The following is an 18,554-nucleotide window of genomic DNA, read 5'->3' on the forward strand; positions in this document are numbered from 1 at the left end:
ACTGAAAATAAACAATATCAGACTTTAAATTTGCCAAGGAAAACTTTAGATTAGCAAATTTTAGAACACTAGCTAGTATCTATACTTAGCAGTAATGTCTGCTTTATAAAATACAAAAAAGTTGCTTTTAAAAATAACAACATTAAAATCATCTGACAACCTAGAAGTAGGAAGGTACGGAAGAAAACGCTCTTGACAGCTTGCTGCACTTGGAAAAAGAAAATGAACTGAGCATGCAAAGATGCAGACCTCACTAAAAAGCTGTCTTCCTACAGGCATGTGCAAGCTCAACTGCTGAATCAGGCAAAGAGAAGTCTGAAAGACTTACTGATTTCAGATCTTTAGCTGATGGATCCCTAGCAAGATTGAGGAGCCCAGTCTTGCATCAAGTCTTTTACATCTTCCATTTGGAAACACTGAAGGATGCACTAGTAGTTGTGGGAAAGTCCTTCCAATTCTTAAGATTATTAATACTTTTAATATGCTATAAATACCAACGTTCATCAGCACCTGAGCCAGACATTAGGTTTCCCTAGAGTTTGTAAAGGCACAGATAATTCTTGGGAGGGGCAGAGGAAAAGGGAACGCTTTTCCAAAAGTAACTACAAGTGAGCTTGTAAACTGATGGCCACCGAAGAGATTATTTAAAGGTCAAGGGGGGCGGGGGGAAGGACTCAGAAATATCATTCGAAATAGCACATACTCTTATTAAAACACACAGTTCAAAAACTCAAAAATCAGAAAGTAGCAAGACTCAGACTGCTTTTTTAGGAGGATACATGACAAAACTCTCTGGAGGAAATGTGATAATACACCTATCATCCCTTCAACCTGGGCCTCCTGCATTTAAATATTTATAGCAGAACTCTAAGTCAATACTTTATTCAACCCAACTTTAGGTAACAGTTTAACAAATACTTTGTTGAATCGCTCTTGCAGGAACAATTGCTCACACTCAAGTGTTCCTCCTATTCTTTCCTAGTAAGGATAATGCTTTAGAAAGCAACTTTGCAGCAAAGCAATTTTAAAACTCTGATTAAGTAATCTCTTTCACTTATCATTAAATCTGCTTCCTTCCCAGAATTTTTCCCACTTATATTTGTGAAAGCGAATCTAGTGAACCTTTACTGTTCCTAATTTAAGACATGCCAAGCTTGTCAAATGCATCAATTTTCCCTTTTTTTTCACCTTCATTAATTTGTCCAGCTCCTCATTCTGTGATTCTTTAAACTTAACCCCCTGGACACTGCTTTTCTTACAAACCTCGTGCTCATCACTGTGAGCACAGTGCCTCATGATTCACTGGTCCCAAGAATCCTATTGCAGTTGTTGTCACACATCTTGTTCTGACCACAGCTGAGCTGGGATTTGTTACCCAGGTTCCCAGTCTCCAGTGCTAAGCTATGTGCTCAGTATGGCTCAGTCAAAACAAACCAGGGCAAGGAGAGCACTTACTTTTAAAGTGTTTCAGCAAACCCTAATCATTCTGGATTAAACAAGTTCAGGAGCTATTGCCAACATATGTGAGGACAATATTCTACCATTCTGGACAGGCAGGCATGAACACCTGCAGGCAGACTGATAAGCCCTTTGCCCAGAACAGCATACACAACTGCTGCTTTCAGTTCTTAAAATCATATGAAGTAGATCAAGTTAGTATCCCTATTTATGAGTGACAAAGTTTTCCTCTATTAACAACATCAGGTAGCTGTTGCATTAGGACTGTTCATGTACATCAACCTCTTTCATGTCTAAAATTATATTTTATAGTACTGAAGAAGGCAGTTCTCTATCCATGCTGACTCTGCAGATTTGCTGAAGAATCACTTCATTCTTCTTCCTGGCAAACAAGAATTTGTTCTCTCCCCCTGCCCCCGCAGTACTATCAGAAGATGCAATTCTTCGGCACAATAGGGCAAAATAAACCATCTGAAGCAAGGACTGGGAAAGTATTGATGGAATGAAGGCATTAACTCAGACCATGGCCTGTGTGATCTTCTGGCTGCTACTGGCTGGCAGCGTAATTCCACATCAAGGACCACCAACTCTGTCACAACAGAAAGGCAGACAGCATCTGAGCCAAAAGGTGAGCAGATGGCCGCGTCAGGAAAGTCAGAAAACTGGTATTAGATTAAGTGATAAAAATTGATTTAGAGAAAAGAGCACATCATAATGGGGCCAAGTATATCAGAGTTCTGTCAGAGTAACATGTTTGATAATTAAGGAACTCAGACAAGACAAAAGTTAGGATAAGCGTAACAAGAAGGAGCAATGCATCCAGAATAAGACATACTCAGCAAACAAGGAGGAGGGCTGCACAGTAGATACTAAACTTCCATCAAGATTAAAACATTTAAGAACTAGAGTAAGGAAGCTGTATCAGGAATATGTTACTAACATTCCCCACAGCCATACAGAAGAAGTGGGAATAACCATGCAAGAACCATCCCATTCATCAGATCACCGATGCAAAATGTGGGTTAAATGGAAAGACAAAGCTACTGAATCCTCAAAGCACATCTCATTCCCATACACTCTACAGCGTGCAAGAACACAACTATCACCAGCAAAATGAAAATGGCAAAATCACCATACAGCCTGTTCTACAAAAACACCACTGTACGCAGCTCTGATTTAATGTGCTGGTCAGGTTTTTTTGCAGATGTTTATTTGGGACTTAACTCTAGGACACACTTGAACACCCACAATACTCCCCACACTGTGCAACATGTCAGGGGCTAAGGTTTTGGCGGGTACACTAAAAAGCCATTGCACTTGCAGTTACATTTTGCCTGTATGACTTCGGAGCCAGTTCACACCATTCCAGTGTTTATACTTTGCAAAGACCCTTAAGACGGTAGATAAAGAAAAAAAAAAAAAAAAAAAAAAAAAAAAAAAAAAACCACTAATGGTGATATGCAGGTCTGTGGATTGGAAGTATTCTTCAAGACAGGTGAGGTAATTTTACACTTCTTTGCCTTGCTTTCAGTGTAGGCATACAAGGCATATTGGCAATTAATGGTCAGCTCACTGATGCTCAAAATTTTTTAAATTCATACAGCTAATACAGTGTTCTGAAGGATTATTTTCAGCAACTGTAAATGGGCAAAACTTGTACAGAGAAGTGAGATGGATGTTACCATTTACACTCACTTGAGAAATTGTAAGATGCACAGAGGAAGGTTTATTGATTTTCTTACGATCGTTCAACATAGTTGAAGGGGAAATCTGCAATTTCAACACACTATTTGGCTGGGAAGAATGAAGTTGTTTTCAATATCTGCTGCTTGCAAATTCAGTTGTTCTCAAATCTGCAATAAAGCTTAGAGTCTGCAATAAAGCTTCTGAAGAGCCATTTAATTTTAACAAAATGTACACTTGCTATGTTTAAAAAAACATTAAGGAGACGAAGATCAGGCATTTTCATTTGTGTTAACTGTATGAAATTTTGCTACTCTTCCCTGCAACTCCTCATCTTAGCTGGGTAAGTCTTACTGAAAAAAGAGTGATGAACGTGAACTACGCAGGTATACTTTACTTTACCAAAGGCTTTTTTCTCTTTTTCTCAAAATCCTGTTAAAGAGATGTTTTACAGCACGTATTTTTGTGGGAAGGGACATTTGGAAGTAGTAACCTATTTGTTAGATTCGAGAAAGGTGCACCCTTTAAAATCAGTTTAATTCATTACCATCCACTGCCAATAAACTTGTTCCAGTTGCTTCCACTCCAGAAAGGCTTCTAATTGTGTTGTTTCAGACTCCAGAAACTGTAATAGCTACAGAGAAGGAAACAAAGGAAAGAAAATTAGGTAACATTAGTCATTTGTGAACTCAATGAAATGTATGTTTGATCTGAGTTATAAAAGAGATCCCCATAAGAGAGCGATATTATAATTTCAGAGGTATATGGGACATCTAGTGTGTTATTTCATAGGACCATTATAAAAACAGCTGTGCGAATGCAAATGAAAACACTCATTTCCCAACATCGCTGATTATTCCTCACCCCAATCATACAAACATCATCAGCTTCCACGTACATATGGTTTCCATATTTTTTTGAGGGATCAAAGGGACATAATTCAGATACATTAAGGCCTAGATGCATGTACATCTTTGAATCTTGCATGCTTTTTGACCACCAAAATAAGTTATGTTTCTCCAAGATTACTTTCTTGACCTACCCATTCACTCACATTATCCAACTTCTAGGGTCTAAACACCACTTTCTCTTCCAGGACATGCACAGCCTTTTCACTTGGCTAAAACTGATGCAATTGGTCTTTAATTTTATCACCTCATGCTCAACAGTAATAATACCAACTGTAGTACACAAGTATTTCCACTACTCCAAAATATCTTTCCCAAGTTGCTTATACTCATGGAAAGAACTCACAACTCCAGTGTCTCATCTCCCACCTGCCCCCTCCCCCAAACCTTTCCTCCCTTATTCAGATCACTAACTGAGATGATCTCTGATGCTCCAAAATAGCATGGATGAACTCTCTAAAAATGTTACATATTTCACATAGCCAAATCTGTCAGACCCTTCACACAAGGAATCCCCCTACTTACTTGAGGGCACTTAAAGAAGCGAAAGGGGTTGCTCTAGTAACACAACTTACAAATATATTCATATATGTACACACACACACAATGAGCATGTAGGCACACATACGCATACAGAAAAAGACAAAGATTCCAAAACTAACTACAGTATAACTGTATCAGTAAAATAAAAATTTTTGGAAAGAATGATAGATGAACTGATCAGGTATAAACAGTTACTGCCTTTATCAATTTCAATACTGGCTATTTATTTGAAATGAACAATTTTAACACTAATCTGACACCAAAAGCAACTTTTTAAGCTTACACACAAACAGAATATGGTCTCAAACAGGACAATCCTCAAAGAGGACTAGCAGATACTCAGCTAAACCTGCCTTGTACAGACAACTATCTATGCCAGATTTGTTGGTTTTAATTACTTACTACATAACATAGAATTGAAATAATTATGAAACATGAATTGGCTTTCCAATTTTATTCTAAGGATGTAACTTGAAGATAGAGAAAGAAAGGTACTCTTGCAAAAGTAACTGCTGGAAATTATCAGCAGTTCAGTCTAAAACACTGCTGGATCCAAAATGTAATCATTACATATTTATTCACACAAGTGACACTTTGCATTACTGTTACTGCTTCTACTAGTTTTGAGATCAGCTGGTATTAAAAAAAAAAAAAAAAAAAAGTGGCCTCAAAGGCAGAAAAATAGGTTTGTCTCCTTTTTTTTGCTCATAGATACTTCTACAGCACAAATGACTACATTACAGGACCTGATGCTGGCAGCAAAACCCAGCTGAAGAGCTGATTAAATATTCAGGCAACAGCTAAGTTGCTTGATTTTAAAGCAGCTTTGTAATGTGGTCATGAGCTGCATACGACTGCAGTACACACATCTTGTGACAGCTAAAGAGAACATAAAGATGGAATGGGGAGCTTTTTTCTTTTTTTCCCTTTTAAGTCTTAAAAAAATTCTTAGAAAAAAAAAAAAACAACTACCATCTCTAGTTTTAGCCTCAAAAGAGGAGGGCCTTAGTGCTGAAAAGACAGCCATTTGCTTTCAGATCACAGCTGAATGACTTGATTCTGAAACTTTACCAAACGTATTAGCGAGCCGCTGGAATAAACTGAGCTTCACAACAAACACAGCTTTTTGAGCAGTCTCCTAACCTCAAGCCTTTCAGGATTTGTTGTTTGTTTGTTTTTTAAAATGCTCTATTAGTCATGCACTGCTCAAAGAGCTGGGAAGCTCTTCTGATTCTGAATCTTCATCTGATTCACCTAGCTATCATGTCTTTACTTTACACTAAGATACGACCATCCTTGGAAATACCTAGCAGCCAGCAATAGTGTGCTAGACTCTTTCAGCCATAAATCAGTAATGGGATAATTACACAGCTAATCCTAGGAGGACAGTTTTTTAAACTAGCTGGAATGCTCCGTGACACTGTCAGGCTGCCTGCAATAGCCAACATTTTAGTTTCTACCCTTTGAGACTGAAGTCACCGTTTCTGAATTGCAAAATTTTGTGCCATCCTTTATACAGCCCCTGCAAGACTGTGCTGTTACTGCAGCACAGAGAATAAAGCAGAACACAATAAAAGCTCATGTTCTACAAATATCCTTGAAATACCACAGCAAAAAACATAAAAACAAATAAGGGTTCACTGCTGGAAATAAATTGTACACCTGCATGCCATTAATTTGATCACATGGCCAGTCTCCACATGACCCAGAGGCAGCACATATCTCCCACATATCTGCCCCTAGCAAATGAAGAGCCATCTGTACCAGCCAGCTTCCTTCCTCCCCAACTTCATCCTTTACTCAAGCTTCTTTTACTTAGGCATTTCTTGTTCTTGAACTACGCTACGCGTTTGGTGACTATGAGGCCAAAGGCGTACATCAGCTTAGGAACACTCCTAGCCACAGCAGCTAGGCTGAACGTTACATCTGCTGTTTCAGCTGTATTTGCCAGTGGGAGAATGAAAGCCCAGGTTGTAGCTCTGCATTTTTCCAAAATCCAGTACTCTTTTCTTATTCATCTAGTGGCAATAACGATTCAGGCAGGGATGCCTTTACGTGTGACGAGCAGTTCCACTGCTGCTGCTACATAAGCATCTCTAATGGAAGAGATAACTCCGCAAGCTGCAGCTGAAACTGTCTCCTCGTTCTCATTGACCTAAGGACCCAGATGTAGCTGTCCCTCCTAATGAAATTTAAAGACTCACATCTGCAGAAGGGCACTCGCTTTGTCTCATGAACTAAGAGAAGCAGTAAGTCAAAAATAGTCCTTATGTGGGAATCTAAATGATGCTTAAGGATAATATATGAAGATCGTCTTTCTCTCCACACAAAGTTAAGACAAGAAATCTATTTCCCTTTTTTTCCTAGAGGAAACTATTGCCACAAAATACTTACACTGAGAGGAAAAGTAATGACAAATTCAAATTGCCAAGCTCTATGGAGAAGTAATTCCGTAATGAACGCCGAGAGCAAACACTTTGCCGTAACAACGTTTCTAAACCACTGTAAAGAAACACTCTCTGGCGCAAGTGACTTGCGGGCAATAGCTTTTTTAGAGAGGCTACACTGTGCTTAACTGAGATGCCTCAGAGCACCTTGCTGGGAACCTTCCAGTGATGCAACTGAAAGCAAACTCTGTGAATAACATGCCTCTTCTCCTCTGATACGTAGGGAGAAACAAGCACCCAGCATTCGGTGTAGTTAATACACCTCAAGAATCTTTGGAAACTTCAATTTCAAAACACGTGAGTGACATCTTCTAGGTGGTTTTGAATACTCAACCATAGGCCAAAGTTCTGTTCAGTATCTACATATCTAACTGCTACAAAAACATCATTTAAACACATCTGTAATTACTTTTTCATATTACTCACTAGCATATTGCTAAATCATTGATGCCTGCAGAGTATTATAGAAATCAATAGTTAATAATTTGCCGCATCATGCATGCTTTTCAAAAGCTAAGTTCCAGACAGCTCCCTGCAACAAGTATTTAACTTCTGATGTGCTCAGGTCATAATTCAGCTACCACATCTCTTGCAAAAGTATTTTAAAACAAAAACTGCTCTACCTAAATATCCAGAAAAATCATCCTATTTTAAGACTTGAAAAAAAAAACAGGCTTTCAGCAACAAATTATGTTTCCTGGTTCGGAGACAAAACCCTTTGCTGATTCATCACTTACTCACATATGACTGTAGACAGCAAACTTGCACCAGACTCCAGATCACTGCAAACCTCTCTCCAAACGCCAACTTCTCTGAAGCACGATTTGAGGCTCTCTCAATTAAGATACAGTTGAAATGCGCTGGCTTTCAAGAGCTCAGTATGAAAACTTATATGGAGAGAGTATCAAGAGACTATTTTGTACTTTTATTTGCTTAACTTGAATTTTGGAAAGAAGAATACAAGTCCCAAACATTTAAGAATTGTGGGAGAGAAGAAAAGCAGGGAAGTTCCTTCACAAGAAGGCAAAGGAAAGCAGTAGAAGAACTACTGGAAGAGTTACACAACTTACATTTCCAGAAGTAAACCATAATAACTGAGATTAGAGAGCCTAAGAGACCTAGAAAAATACTGCATGCAAAAATAAATAAATAAATAAATACAACACAGCTTCATCTCCTCCACTACCAAATACAGGAATCTCTTACCAGAAGCAAGCCAACCTTGACAAATACAAGCCTTTCACAGCCAGAGGATAGTCAGATTAGGATGGCACGTACTCCCCGGCTTGCGTATTAGCAGGACTAATTCTGGCACTTTCTCACCAAAAAGCAGAGGGAATCCTGATATAAGAACCAAGTCAGGCTGGGAAAGAAAAATAACACTTTCAGCTGACACACTCAATGCTACACGATTCAGTTCCACACTATGTTTTCTCTAAAAACACAAAATACAAAATGGAGCAGCCTTGAGTGGACAGTGTAATTCTAGATGCTTGAAAATGCATGAAATTCCAAAACTAGACATAAGAGACTGATTTCTCCACTCATCAACACCAGGTTTCCTTATACCACAACTCTAACTTTAGTGACTTCTCAGTTCTACATTGCTCGGAGGAGGGAATCAAACCGCTAGTTAAAAACTTAAGTGACAAAGATCGTCATTATAAAACATAATTGCTATTTTGAAAGGATTTACAAAACAGCTGTTTAAAATGAAACTGAGAGAAAATGCAATTTAAAGCAAATAAAATGAAGTATTTGGAACATTAAAATTATAATACTGCTTTCACATTGCTAGGCAATGAACTGGAATGTCCTAACAATTAAATTCACTTTCAGAGGAACAGGCCCATGAATTTAGCACTTTTCATTTTTTCCCCTAAGGACGCAGCATATATTAAACACAAGGCCAAAAAATAATAATCAGGAAAAAGATGACTGAAGTGTGAGTTTTATACTTTAATGACAGAGATCAAGATAACTGAGAATGAAAAAGGTGAAGTTCATTTTCTTCCCCAAAGGTATCACTGATTTTGGGTGCATGGTTTGGCATACCTGAAGAGCCAAATTTTCAGGCAGTACTAAAAACCTTTTGCTGAGCATAAGCTCAGCTAATGCACATCCAGCAGGTACCCCCCCCAAAAAAAAACACAATTTACTTGAGAGAAATCTCAGCCAAAAAAATTTCAAAAGACAACATTAAATTTTATCACAGTACTGCCTGACAGCTGTTCACACTCCCCTGCTATCCAGAACTCCTATGTAGCTGGTATCAAAGAAAGATCATTACTCATCTGCTTTTATTCAGACTGTTTCTATACACAGAAAAAAAATTATACATATTCAGTTTCTTCTTTTTCCTCCTGTATACTTGCCCATTTTCCTGTATTTTTAACATCTTTCCTATATAAATGGAGATCAGAAAAATACACACAGAAATAGACAGAAACAGAAGCTATTTCCAATTCACTTTTTAGCCTCCACTGAATTCAGAAAGGAATGTTACATTTTTGAACTATTCCCATATCTGAGTTTCCACACTGCATGTTATTACACTGCGAACAAGAGCTAGTCACGAGATCAGAAGTGCATGTGCGTACGTGCGTTTGCACACACGCACATATGCGTTACGATTACCAACTTCAGCAGGGGAATTTACCCCTTTAGATTTTCCCCTTGCCCTTTTATTATTCTGTCCATCCTTGCCACCAGCTTATTATATCCACCTACTGGGTCCTTCCTTGAAATCCTTATCCTGCATTTGACAGTGAATAGATAAAAATAGTATCCTTAAAAAAAGTCTAAGAACGTTTCTTTTTTTAAAACCAGCCAGTATGTCAAACCCTTCCTAAGCCAAGGGATTTTAATTCCTTTTTCTTCCCTGGAGCATTAGGCCTGTCTCTTAAAAATAAGAGCTATGTAACACAAGTTCTGCACATCGGTCATGCCTTCACCCTCCTGCTGCGATGTCTCCTGCCATCACCTTTGCCTCCTGGCAGGTAAGCACCAAGTGATCTTTAACCTGGGACTCAACCAGGTTTCCCCAATGCTGCTTCAAGGGACTGCTACTTGGGGACAGAGCTGCTTCCACAGACTGCCAGGGCACCATCAAATACGCACCACGACTAGCACCGACATGTACAGCATCCATGGCAATAGAAACCCAACCTCTGAGCACTAACAAATACAAACATTACATAATACTAGCTGTCACCCAACGACAGAAGAAGAAGTGTGAATAAGAATGGCATTCACCCTGAAGACCCAGCAGCACAGAGAATTACCATAAGATGTTCAAGGCAGTTAAATAACCAATGAAAAAAGTTATTCTATATGCAGATTAATCTAAGCTTGCCAATTTGATATGAATACAATTTCTCCCAATCTAGCTCTTCTATGACAAGGCATCATAACCTATCATGCATGCAGGTATTTTCACACATTTTAAAATGTGCATGATCAACGAGACAAACTACTAATTTAAAGTCTGCCTCAGCCTCCCTTATGTCAATTCATTTCTCTTGCTGCTCTCTTAGCATAGACTTTTAAATTAAGTGACAAACATACTTAAGAAGAACCACAAATCTTAAACCACTTGCAAAGCATGAGTAATGGCCGATTTTACAACTCTAATTTTTTAGCTACTCAGAAAAACAAAGATACCTGCCAGCAGAGCTAAGTTAACATTATGGGCCAACTGCATGCTAAGTTTAATTTTAAAAAACTACAAAAAGCTCCACCAGTCTCCTTCCAATCTGAGCTGCATGCTCACCTTAAAGAACAGATTCCAGTTCAGTGTGACCAAAGCCACTGCAATGCATTAGTTTAACTTCTTTAACTAGGATTAGAGTGGAGATTGCAGTTGCCTTGTTTTGCCTGGCTTTCCAGGTGGCTTAAGTGTCTTTTCAATGCAGCAGTGGACTTGACTGAATTGAAAGGAAGCAAGGCTGCCGTTTTGCACTGAGAGAACAGAAGAGGGTACCTATCCTACCATGCACTGTTTTGGAGACATCCATTCGGTCCAAGAGCTGTAAGTTACAAAGTGGGGCTGTATTCAGACATTTGCACAGAGTCCTACACAAACAGGCTGAGTTCTCTTACTGGAGAATTGAGACTATTCATCCAGGGAGTGCTTAGTGTCCAAGTTAACAGCAGTCCCAGCTAGGGACCATAAGATCATCCTAACTCTGTAGCACTTCCTGATCAGCTTTCACCAACTGCCACATTTTGGCAAAAGAGAAAAATGACAAGTCTAAAGTCTATTTCCTGCCCAAGCTTTTAACTGATTTCTCTGGATAAAAATAGCAACATTAATGACACCACAAGCATAATGCGCAGATGCTCTATACTCTAGTGGTTACTATTAGCTTCATGGCTATTGTCAGCTTCAAGGTGCAAGTCAAGAGATGGGTTATGACTTTAAAAGCTCTTATCCCGAAGAATGTGTTTCCTGAGATTTAATTTGTTCCTTCAGGGCCCAATATCTCAGATAAGATCTGAGTTGGCTTGGGCCAATGAGACCCTTTGAAACTCCAGCACCAAAGACCAGCACCAGATAAGCCACTCCAGCTTTGAAGTCTCCTGCCTAGGAAGATCAAGAGGCCACATGGCAAAGTAGTTAGAGATGCTTTTCATGGCACACTTGCTCCTGAACACCAGCCCCTACTGATGCAGTTGCAAACAGGAACTTCATCAATCAGCTAAAAAGACCAGACATAACGCTAGTAATACTTTTCCCTGGGCCTGCACGACACCACAGGGCCTGACTGTCTTCACTGTCTTGGCCCAAAGCACCAGCTGAGCAGGGGCAGCTTGCTCCCATCATTGGCTTTACTAACACTACTCAATGCTAACTGATGATGAGCCACCTCAGCCTTGTCTCTACATTGATTAACTCTAGCTAATTTGTCTCAGGTGGAATTATTTTATAGCATGCCAATGTTATTGCCTGCTAGAGCATATAGACTCTGTTAAGTAGGGCAAAAAACAACCAAAGGTACAAAAGCAGAAGTGAAACTCTGTGTCATCCTATCAGTTTTGCTGTCTCTAGTAATCACAACCAACTGTTCATATCAGTCAAGCTGGGAAATGCAGTTTCTGCTTCAGTACAGCACATGTCTACTGTATTTCAGAGATACCTTCCTTTCTTGCGGTGCAAGAGACTAGGATATTGCTGCTGCATAGTCCAACAATTTATGGAGTCCGTGATGAACCACTGTACCATTTTTCAAGGACCAAGAATGCTACATGCTTGGTCAATAAAATGCACTAAGTAATAATTCATCCAAAAAAATGGTGACGGCAACTCCAGAACTGCAGCTCTATTAACTCCTTTTTTTGTATGGTTAAGTTTAGCTGAAGGCAATATTAGTGACAAATTGCAGCCCGGGGAAATTTTCAGATCAAGGTAATAATGCCATGAGGTAGAATGATTTGCTTTAGTGTTGCTATATAATGCTGCCAGTTCTTCCAATGGGACACTAATTGCAGCCAGAGGCCACCTTGTTTAAAAAATATCTAAAGAAATATTTTAGCACTAAAGCTGTCTGGAGTAATAAAAAATATAAAGCATCTTTCCCAAGAAGGGGCACTGGGAAAGTGAAACTGAGTAGAGTTCAACTGAATGATTCAAAGCTGACCATAAGAAACAAATGAGCTGCTTGTCCGCTAGGGAGGCTGGTCTTTCGATAACATTATCAGTTGCCAAGTAGAACCATGTAGATGAGTAGGGACCTCTAGGGGTCTCTACTCCAACCTCTTGCTAAAGTGAGGTGCTCAAGGCTCTGTCCAGTTGAGTTCTGAATATCTCCACCCCTTCTCTTGGCCCTGTGCGAGTGTTTGGCCACCTTCATGGTATTTTTTTTTTCCTTATGTCTGGCTAGAGTTTCTCAAGTTGCAATGTGTGTCTGTTGTTCCTCATCCCTGAGCACCTCTGAGAAGAGCCTTGCGCTGGGGAATCTCACAACTGCCGAGCAGAGGAGCAGGATCCCCTCCCTCACCTTGCCAGCTGCACTCTTGCTAACACAGTCCAGGATGCCATCAGCCTTTGCTGCAAGGGCACACTGCTGGCTTTTGAGCAATTTGCCTATTCAGATCCCTAGATAGGGTTTTTTGATTGTTTGCTCTCCCAAAGCTGCTTATTAAACAGTCTGCTCCCAGCTTGTGCCACTGCAAGGGGTTATCCCATCCCAGATGCAGGACTTTGCACTAGCCTTTACTGAACTCTCTGAGGTTCCTTTCAGCTCATTTCGACAGCCTGTCGAGATCACTCTGAATCGGAGCCCTGTCCTCCAAGGCATTGACTGGTACACACAATTTGGAATTGGCTGCCTCCCTGAGGGATGCCCCTAACAACCAGCCATCAGTTTGAGTTCAGTGGTCTAAGCAATTTTGCAATTTTCAATTATTCACTTACCTAGACTATCTCTAAACAGCTTGGCTACAAGGATTTTTCTTTAGTGATACCCAGACACCGGCACTTTCCCTGTCCCTATACGGCCTCTTCAGAGTTCTTTAATTGCGTGTCTCTGCCTCCTTCTGTGACAGGATACTTCATTCTGGTTTGAAAGGGAACCACCAGCAGGATCTGAAGAATCTGTGGAGGTGGAAAGTGTCTGTCCCAGAGCAGGCAGAACTGAATCAGCTAGTAACAGCAAGCATCAGATGAGCAGAAAGCCACCAGAAGCCAAAGAAAGTTGCAGGAAAGGAGAAATGCAGAGGAGGTTGTTTTGATCACACTCATTCTTCCAGATCTAAAGCAGTTTAGTCTCTTTCTGAAGCATGAGGAAGAGTCACTCTATGTCTTTCTAGCCTCTCTGTCCTCCCTAAATTATCACTCTCATGGGTACATTTGCCTCTCCTACCACCAAACCCAAAACTCCACTCTGACCTCAGCTGCTTCCTGCCAGCGAGATAATTCCAGTTCACCTTCCACTCATGATCTGGAAGTCTGGATCCACTTCTTCCAGAGAGGAGCTAAAGCCTGCTGCAGCAGCACAACAGGGAAGAGAGAAAGGTTAAGGAGCAATCCTCACCCAAGACACCTGTTCCAATGTTTGCCCCAACAGGAAGCCAGACAAAGCTGCATCATCCAAGGGCAACAGTATTCATATTTAATCTTTTTTTCAAATTCATCTCTTTGAAAATTTGTTTGCATCTGCCTTAGAAATATCAATATATAGTATTTTGCATAAACTGTTTCTCTTGCTTCTACAGTGCCCAGCTTTCTTAAAAATGGATCAGGAACCCAGCTACAAGTAAAACACCATACAAAAGCAGTTTTGAAGCTATATTTGACCTCTGTAACTCTTCCTGATTTAACATCTATGGTAAGAGTTGTATTGGCTCTGCCTCACTTTTGCAAATTAATACCTGGCCCACTGTTTCTAATAGGTCTTAATAACTACTACAGCAAACCATGTCTTGTATGATAAATGACAGCAAAAGAACTGAAAACCAATTTTCTGTGGAATTTAGGAAGGAAAATGACAAGGCAACCTACAACCTCCTTCTCTGGAGTGAATCATAAAAAAAAAAAAAAAAAAAAAAAAAGCAGGGATAAAATTCTTTGTTCTTCCCATGCAGCATGGGGTGAGCAGCACATGCTGTCACTGGCAGCTTCTTTGCTTCCTTAGCTCATATTCTGTCCTTGTGATGAAGTATGAGAAGGAGAAATGGTATCTGAATCATCAAGAGGTTTTTTATTTTATTTTTAAATTATCTTCTCAGTAGCCACTCTCCTACTCTATAGGAAACACATAACAACCACCAAATCATCTCATTTTTAATGGAGTATTTACTGTTGTTCCAGTAAGGAGCAATTTACACGTACATGGGCAGAAGCAGCAAAACAGGGGAACAGTTTTCTCCTGTTTCTACGGCCTCCAATGTACCAAGCATGAAACCAACATGTTTTTCTGGGAGAAAACTAACAAAAGTGTTCTGGTCTTTAAAGGTGATCTAGGCAAGCCTGCTAAGAGGATCAATTTACTTAAATATAATGTGCCGAACATCCTCGTCACACAAATGTGGGGCTCCTAGTACAGCTCATCCTTCCCGTAGGAGGCTCTGAAACTCTGCACTTCCCTACGCGCCAGCTTTCATCCAGTGCAGTGCTGTAGCGCGTACTCCATTCCTGACATTATACCACCAAAAGGCTGAACTAGTGATCATCTGGAGAGGGAAAGCAAACCTTTCAACCAGCCTAAGTCATCACAGTTTAAAGACAGTTCCTGCATCATCGTTCAGCTTAGCTATTACAAGGCACAACAGAAAAGCAGTACTCTAGGACAGGGCTGGACTCTCAGACCTGGTCAGAAAGCCAGCTCAGAGCAGCTGAGTATTGCTGAGGCTCTCTGAAATCCTCCTGAGCCACTGGCCTGAGACACCCAGCTCATCATACTGCAGCACCGAGGTTGTATTTACTTTGAATTTCTAGGTAACCTTCATATCAAACCCAACCTTACAGCTTTTATTCTTTCTTATTTGAACAGCCACTATATATATATATAAAAAAAAAAAAAATACATAGTGCTCTGTATCATACACTTCCTTTCAGCTTTCTCATGTGAGCCTCCAAGCCTCCAGCACTTAGATGCTGGGGCCCTATGCATAATTCAATATAAAATCTACTCCACTTCGCAACATTAATAGGTCAGCTCCCATGTTTGCTCTCACCAACCCAACTACCATGCATATAAAATGTCTAAAGTAGCTGTGGCTAGAACAACAACACAACAAATTAAGCAATTTAACATAAGAAAAAGATGGGTTTGACGGACAATGCTGTTCAGAGTGCAAGGCAATAGGCGTTTTACGCTTCTAATGTGCAATCCAGTAATATTACTACAAAGGTTGTAAATAGAAGCATTCAAAATTTAAAAGTACCAGAATTTTAGTGAACAACATTAATTTGACCCTCTTGTGTGTATGTTAAGGTCTAGAATTATGTGATCAAAATATTTCCCTGTATCATCTATCTCACTGAGGCACAGACTAGTTTGTGCTCACTCCACATGCTACTCCATTTCTGTTCTTTAAAATGCATATTATCCCATGTATTTTTCAGAGGGAAGTCACAGACTTATTTGCCATGCATCATTCAAATCATATTCTGAAGATAGGAGTTTTTAACTTCCACATAAACAAGTTATCTTTCCTAATGACCCATGTGAGATGAGACAACAGTATTATCATCACTTTACAAGTGGAAAATAAAAGAAAAGAGATGACAGAAAAATGCTTTTATTTCTTCAGGATGCCCTAATTGAAGCTTTTCAGAGAATTTATAAATCATTATAAAGCACTTTATGTTTGCCCCACACAATTCAACATCTTGCAGAGATGCTCTAGGTAGTTTTGATGGAGTTAGTTCCCAAGCCAACATAATCATGGCACACCGCCATGGCAAACGATTAGTTCTAATCCAAGAAACAAGCCAGCTGGTCCAAGCCACCCTAAAATCTCTCTACTGATTCTGGGATCCCGTCTAGCATTTCAGTGGAGTGCTGCATGGACCTATTATACTGTCCGGGGTTAATCCTCACCCTTTTGCGTGATGCTCTGCCAAAACATTTGATGGGCTCCAATCAGAGATCCCACCAAGTACAGCTGCAGCAAGAAACACTGAACATTTCTACAAGTTAGAATCCTGAGCATCAAACCAGACACACAAAAATGGCAAAAAACCCAGCAATGGCCCACCAGGGAAAGTCTAGTTTAGTGGGACTTAAGAACTCAGAGGTACAGAAATATGTCAGCCCTCCAGGAAAATGCTCTGTTGCCTTGATCATTAAGGTTTCCTTCTTCTTCCAACACTTCTCCTACTCTTACTACTACTACTTTGCTTTCAGTAACTACTTTATTCACCACAGCTTTCATTTAGAGACAAGGCAGGCACACTCTGCTCTCTGAATGATACAGCAGTTCTAGAATAAAATACTATCCTAATGAACACAGTTAAAACTGTCCTACTAAGGTTAAACTACCATCATTTTCTTTTCTTCCAATTTAGAATTTAGTATCTTTGTATGTTAAAAAAAAAAGAAAGAAAAAAAAAGAAAAAAAAAGAAAGAAAGAAAATTAAAAAGAAAAAGAAGATGCTTTCAGAAATTCCTCCTAAGGCACCAGAGATGCTTACTGGAGGACTATAACCTCTAGAGACACTGGATATGCCTCAGGTACTTGAGTTAACAGACTAATAGCAGTATTAGGTTGTCATACTGCATTCAACCATCACTAGAAGGGGATGAAATATTTTGCTGAAGTTAGGGAATACTCTTAGAATCCTGCCAGTAGCAATATAATGACTCAGTCTCTAGACAGACTCATCTTCTCCATTCACAGCACTCTCTGTACCTGCCCGGTCTTGATCTTTATGTCCTTATTCAATCCCCTGCTTTAGTACCTTAACCCAGCTCTTTTTGCCCAGATAGTCTGAAATCTTTCACATTACCAGAGCCACCTTCTTTCCTCAAGGCCCTCATGCAGGCCTCTTGTCCAGGGGTGGCGCTTCTGGATTTTGTCCGACCTCACTGAATGACAGCCAGAGCAAGGTGGCTCTCACTGCTCATGCCACTCATCTCCTCTACCTGTTCAGAGCCCTACCGCTTCTCCCAGCCTGTAGCTCCTAGCACAATCAGTCCATGTTCCCTGCGTTCGTCATTGAATAATATTAAAATTATTTAATAAAAGCAAGTTAAAGACAACAAGAGAGCAAAATCTGAATACATTAAAAGCGCAAAGCCTTTGCTATTTTTATTCAAAGCACAGTGGTGAACATATTTATGTAAATTCCAAAACCTTGTTTTAACTGACCTTTTTAAAACATGTGTGTCCATGGGTCTAACATGCAGTTCATTGGTGACCCCTAAAATTTATCAAAGGGCAATAATTCTAGAACTTCTTGTCATTATTCCATTAAAGAACTTATTTAAGATGTAGCCAGTAGTAATCACCAATGGAAAGCAAATCTGCTTAAAAAACAAGAGAAGACAAAATTTGTTATTCTTACAGAATATATCAGCTTATTTGTTGTTCTGATAATAAAATTCAGCAATGCCAGAGTCCAAGGATGTTTGTCATCTGAAGTCCCATAAGCAGATTTGTAAAGAGTCAGGAATCACTACTGATCCAAATTCAGTCTATTCTAGAAGTGTGTAAATTTAAGCCTAAATGTAATTGTGTTCAGATCCTTTTGGAATTGTCCGTCTCCTCCACTCTATTGCTCCAAGAACTGTGTCACAGACCTTTGTATTTCTTTTGGGGAGCTTGTTCTCCACCTTTCCAATCTCATTCACAGGAACATCATTTTTCCCCAACTTGAAAATTGGTTCATGCTACAATTTTTCTATGAAGAGTTCACACAGAGCCTGGCATAACACTTAACAAAATGAATCTCCATGAAGATTTTGGTGGAACTGGACTGCACAGAGGAGAAAAAAAATAACAAAAAATCTCATGTTCAGAAATACTCAGAAGCCCCTCTACAATTACTCTTGAAGTTTATGTCATATTT

General features: G+C 39.7%; 1 protein-coding gene across 1 annotated transcript in view; it reads right to left on the reverse strand.

Annotated features, from left to right (window-relative positions):
- The window catches only part of TEDC1 (tubulin epsilon and delta complex 1), a 74,244-nt gene that overhangs the window by 23,663 nt on the left and 32,027 nt on the right, over positions 1-18,554 (reverse strand). Inside the window, exon 5 of the mRNA XM_062581353.1 lies at positions 3,689-3,775. Coding sequence (XP_062437337.1) covers positions 3,689-3,775 — 87 coding nt within the window. The remainder of the gene's footprint in view (positions 1-3,688; positions 3,776-18,554) is intronic.

The sequence above is a fragment of the Rhea pennata genome, chromosome 8 (assembly GCF_028389875.1).
Source record: "Rhea pennata isolate bPtePen1 chromosome 8, bPtePen1.pri, whole genome shotgun sequence".
NCBI classification, from domain to species: domain Eukaryota; kingdom Metazoa; phylum Chordata; class Aves; order Rheiformes; family Rheidae; genus Rhea; species Rhea pennata.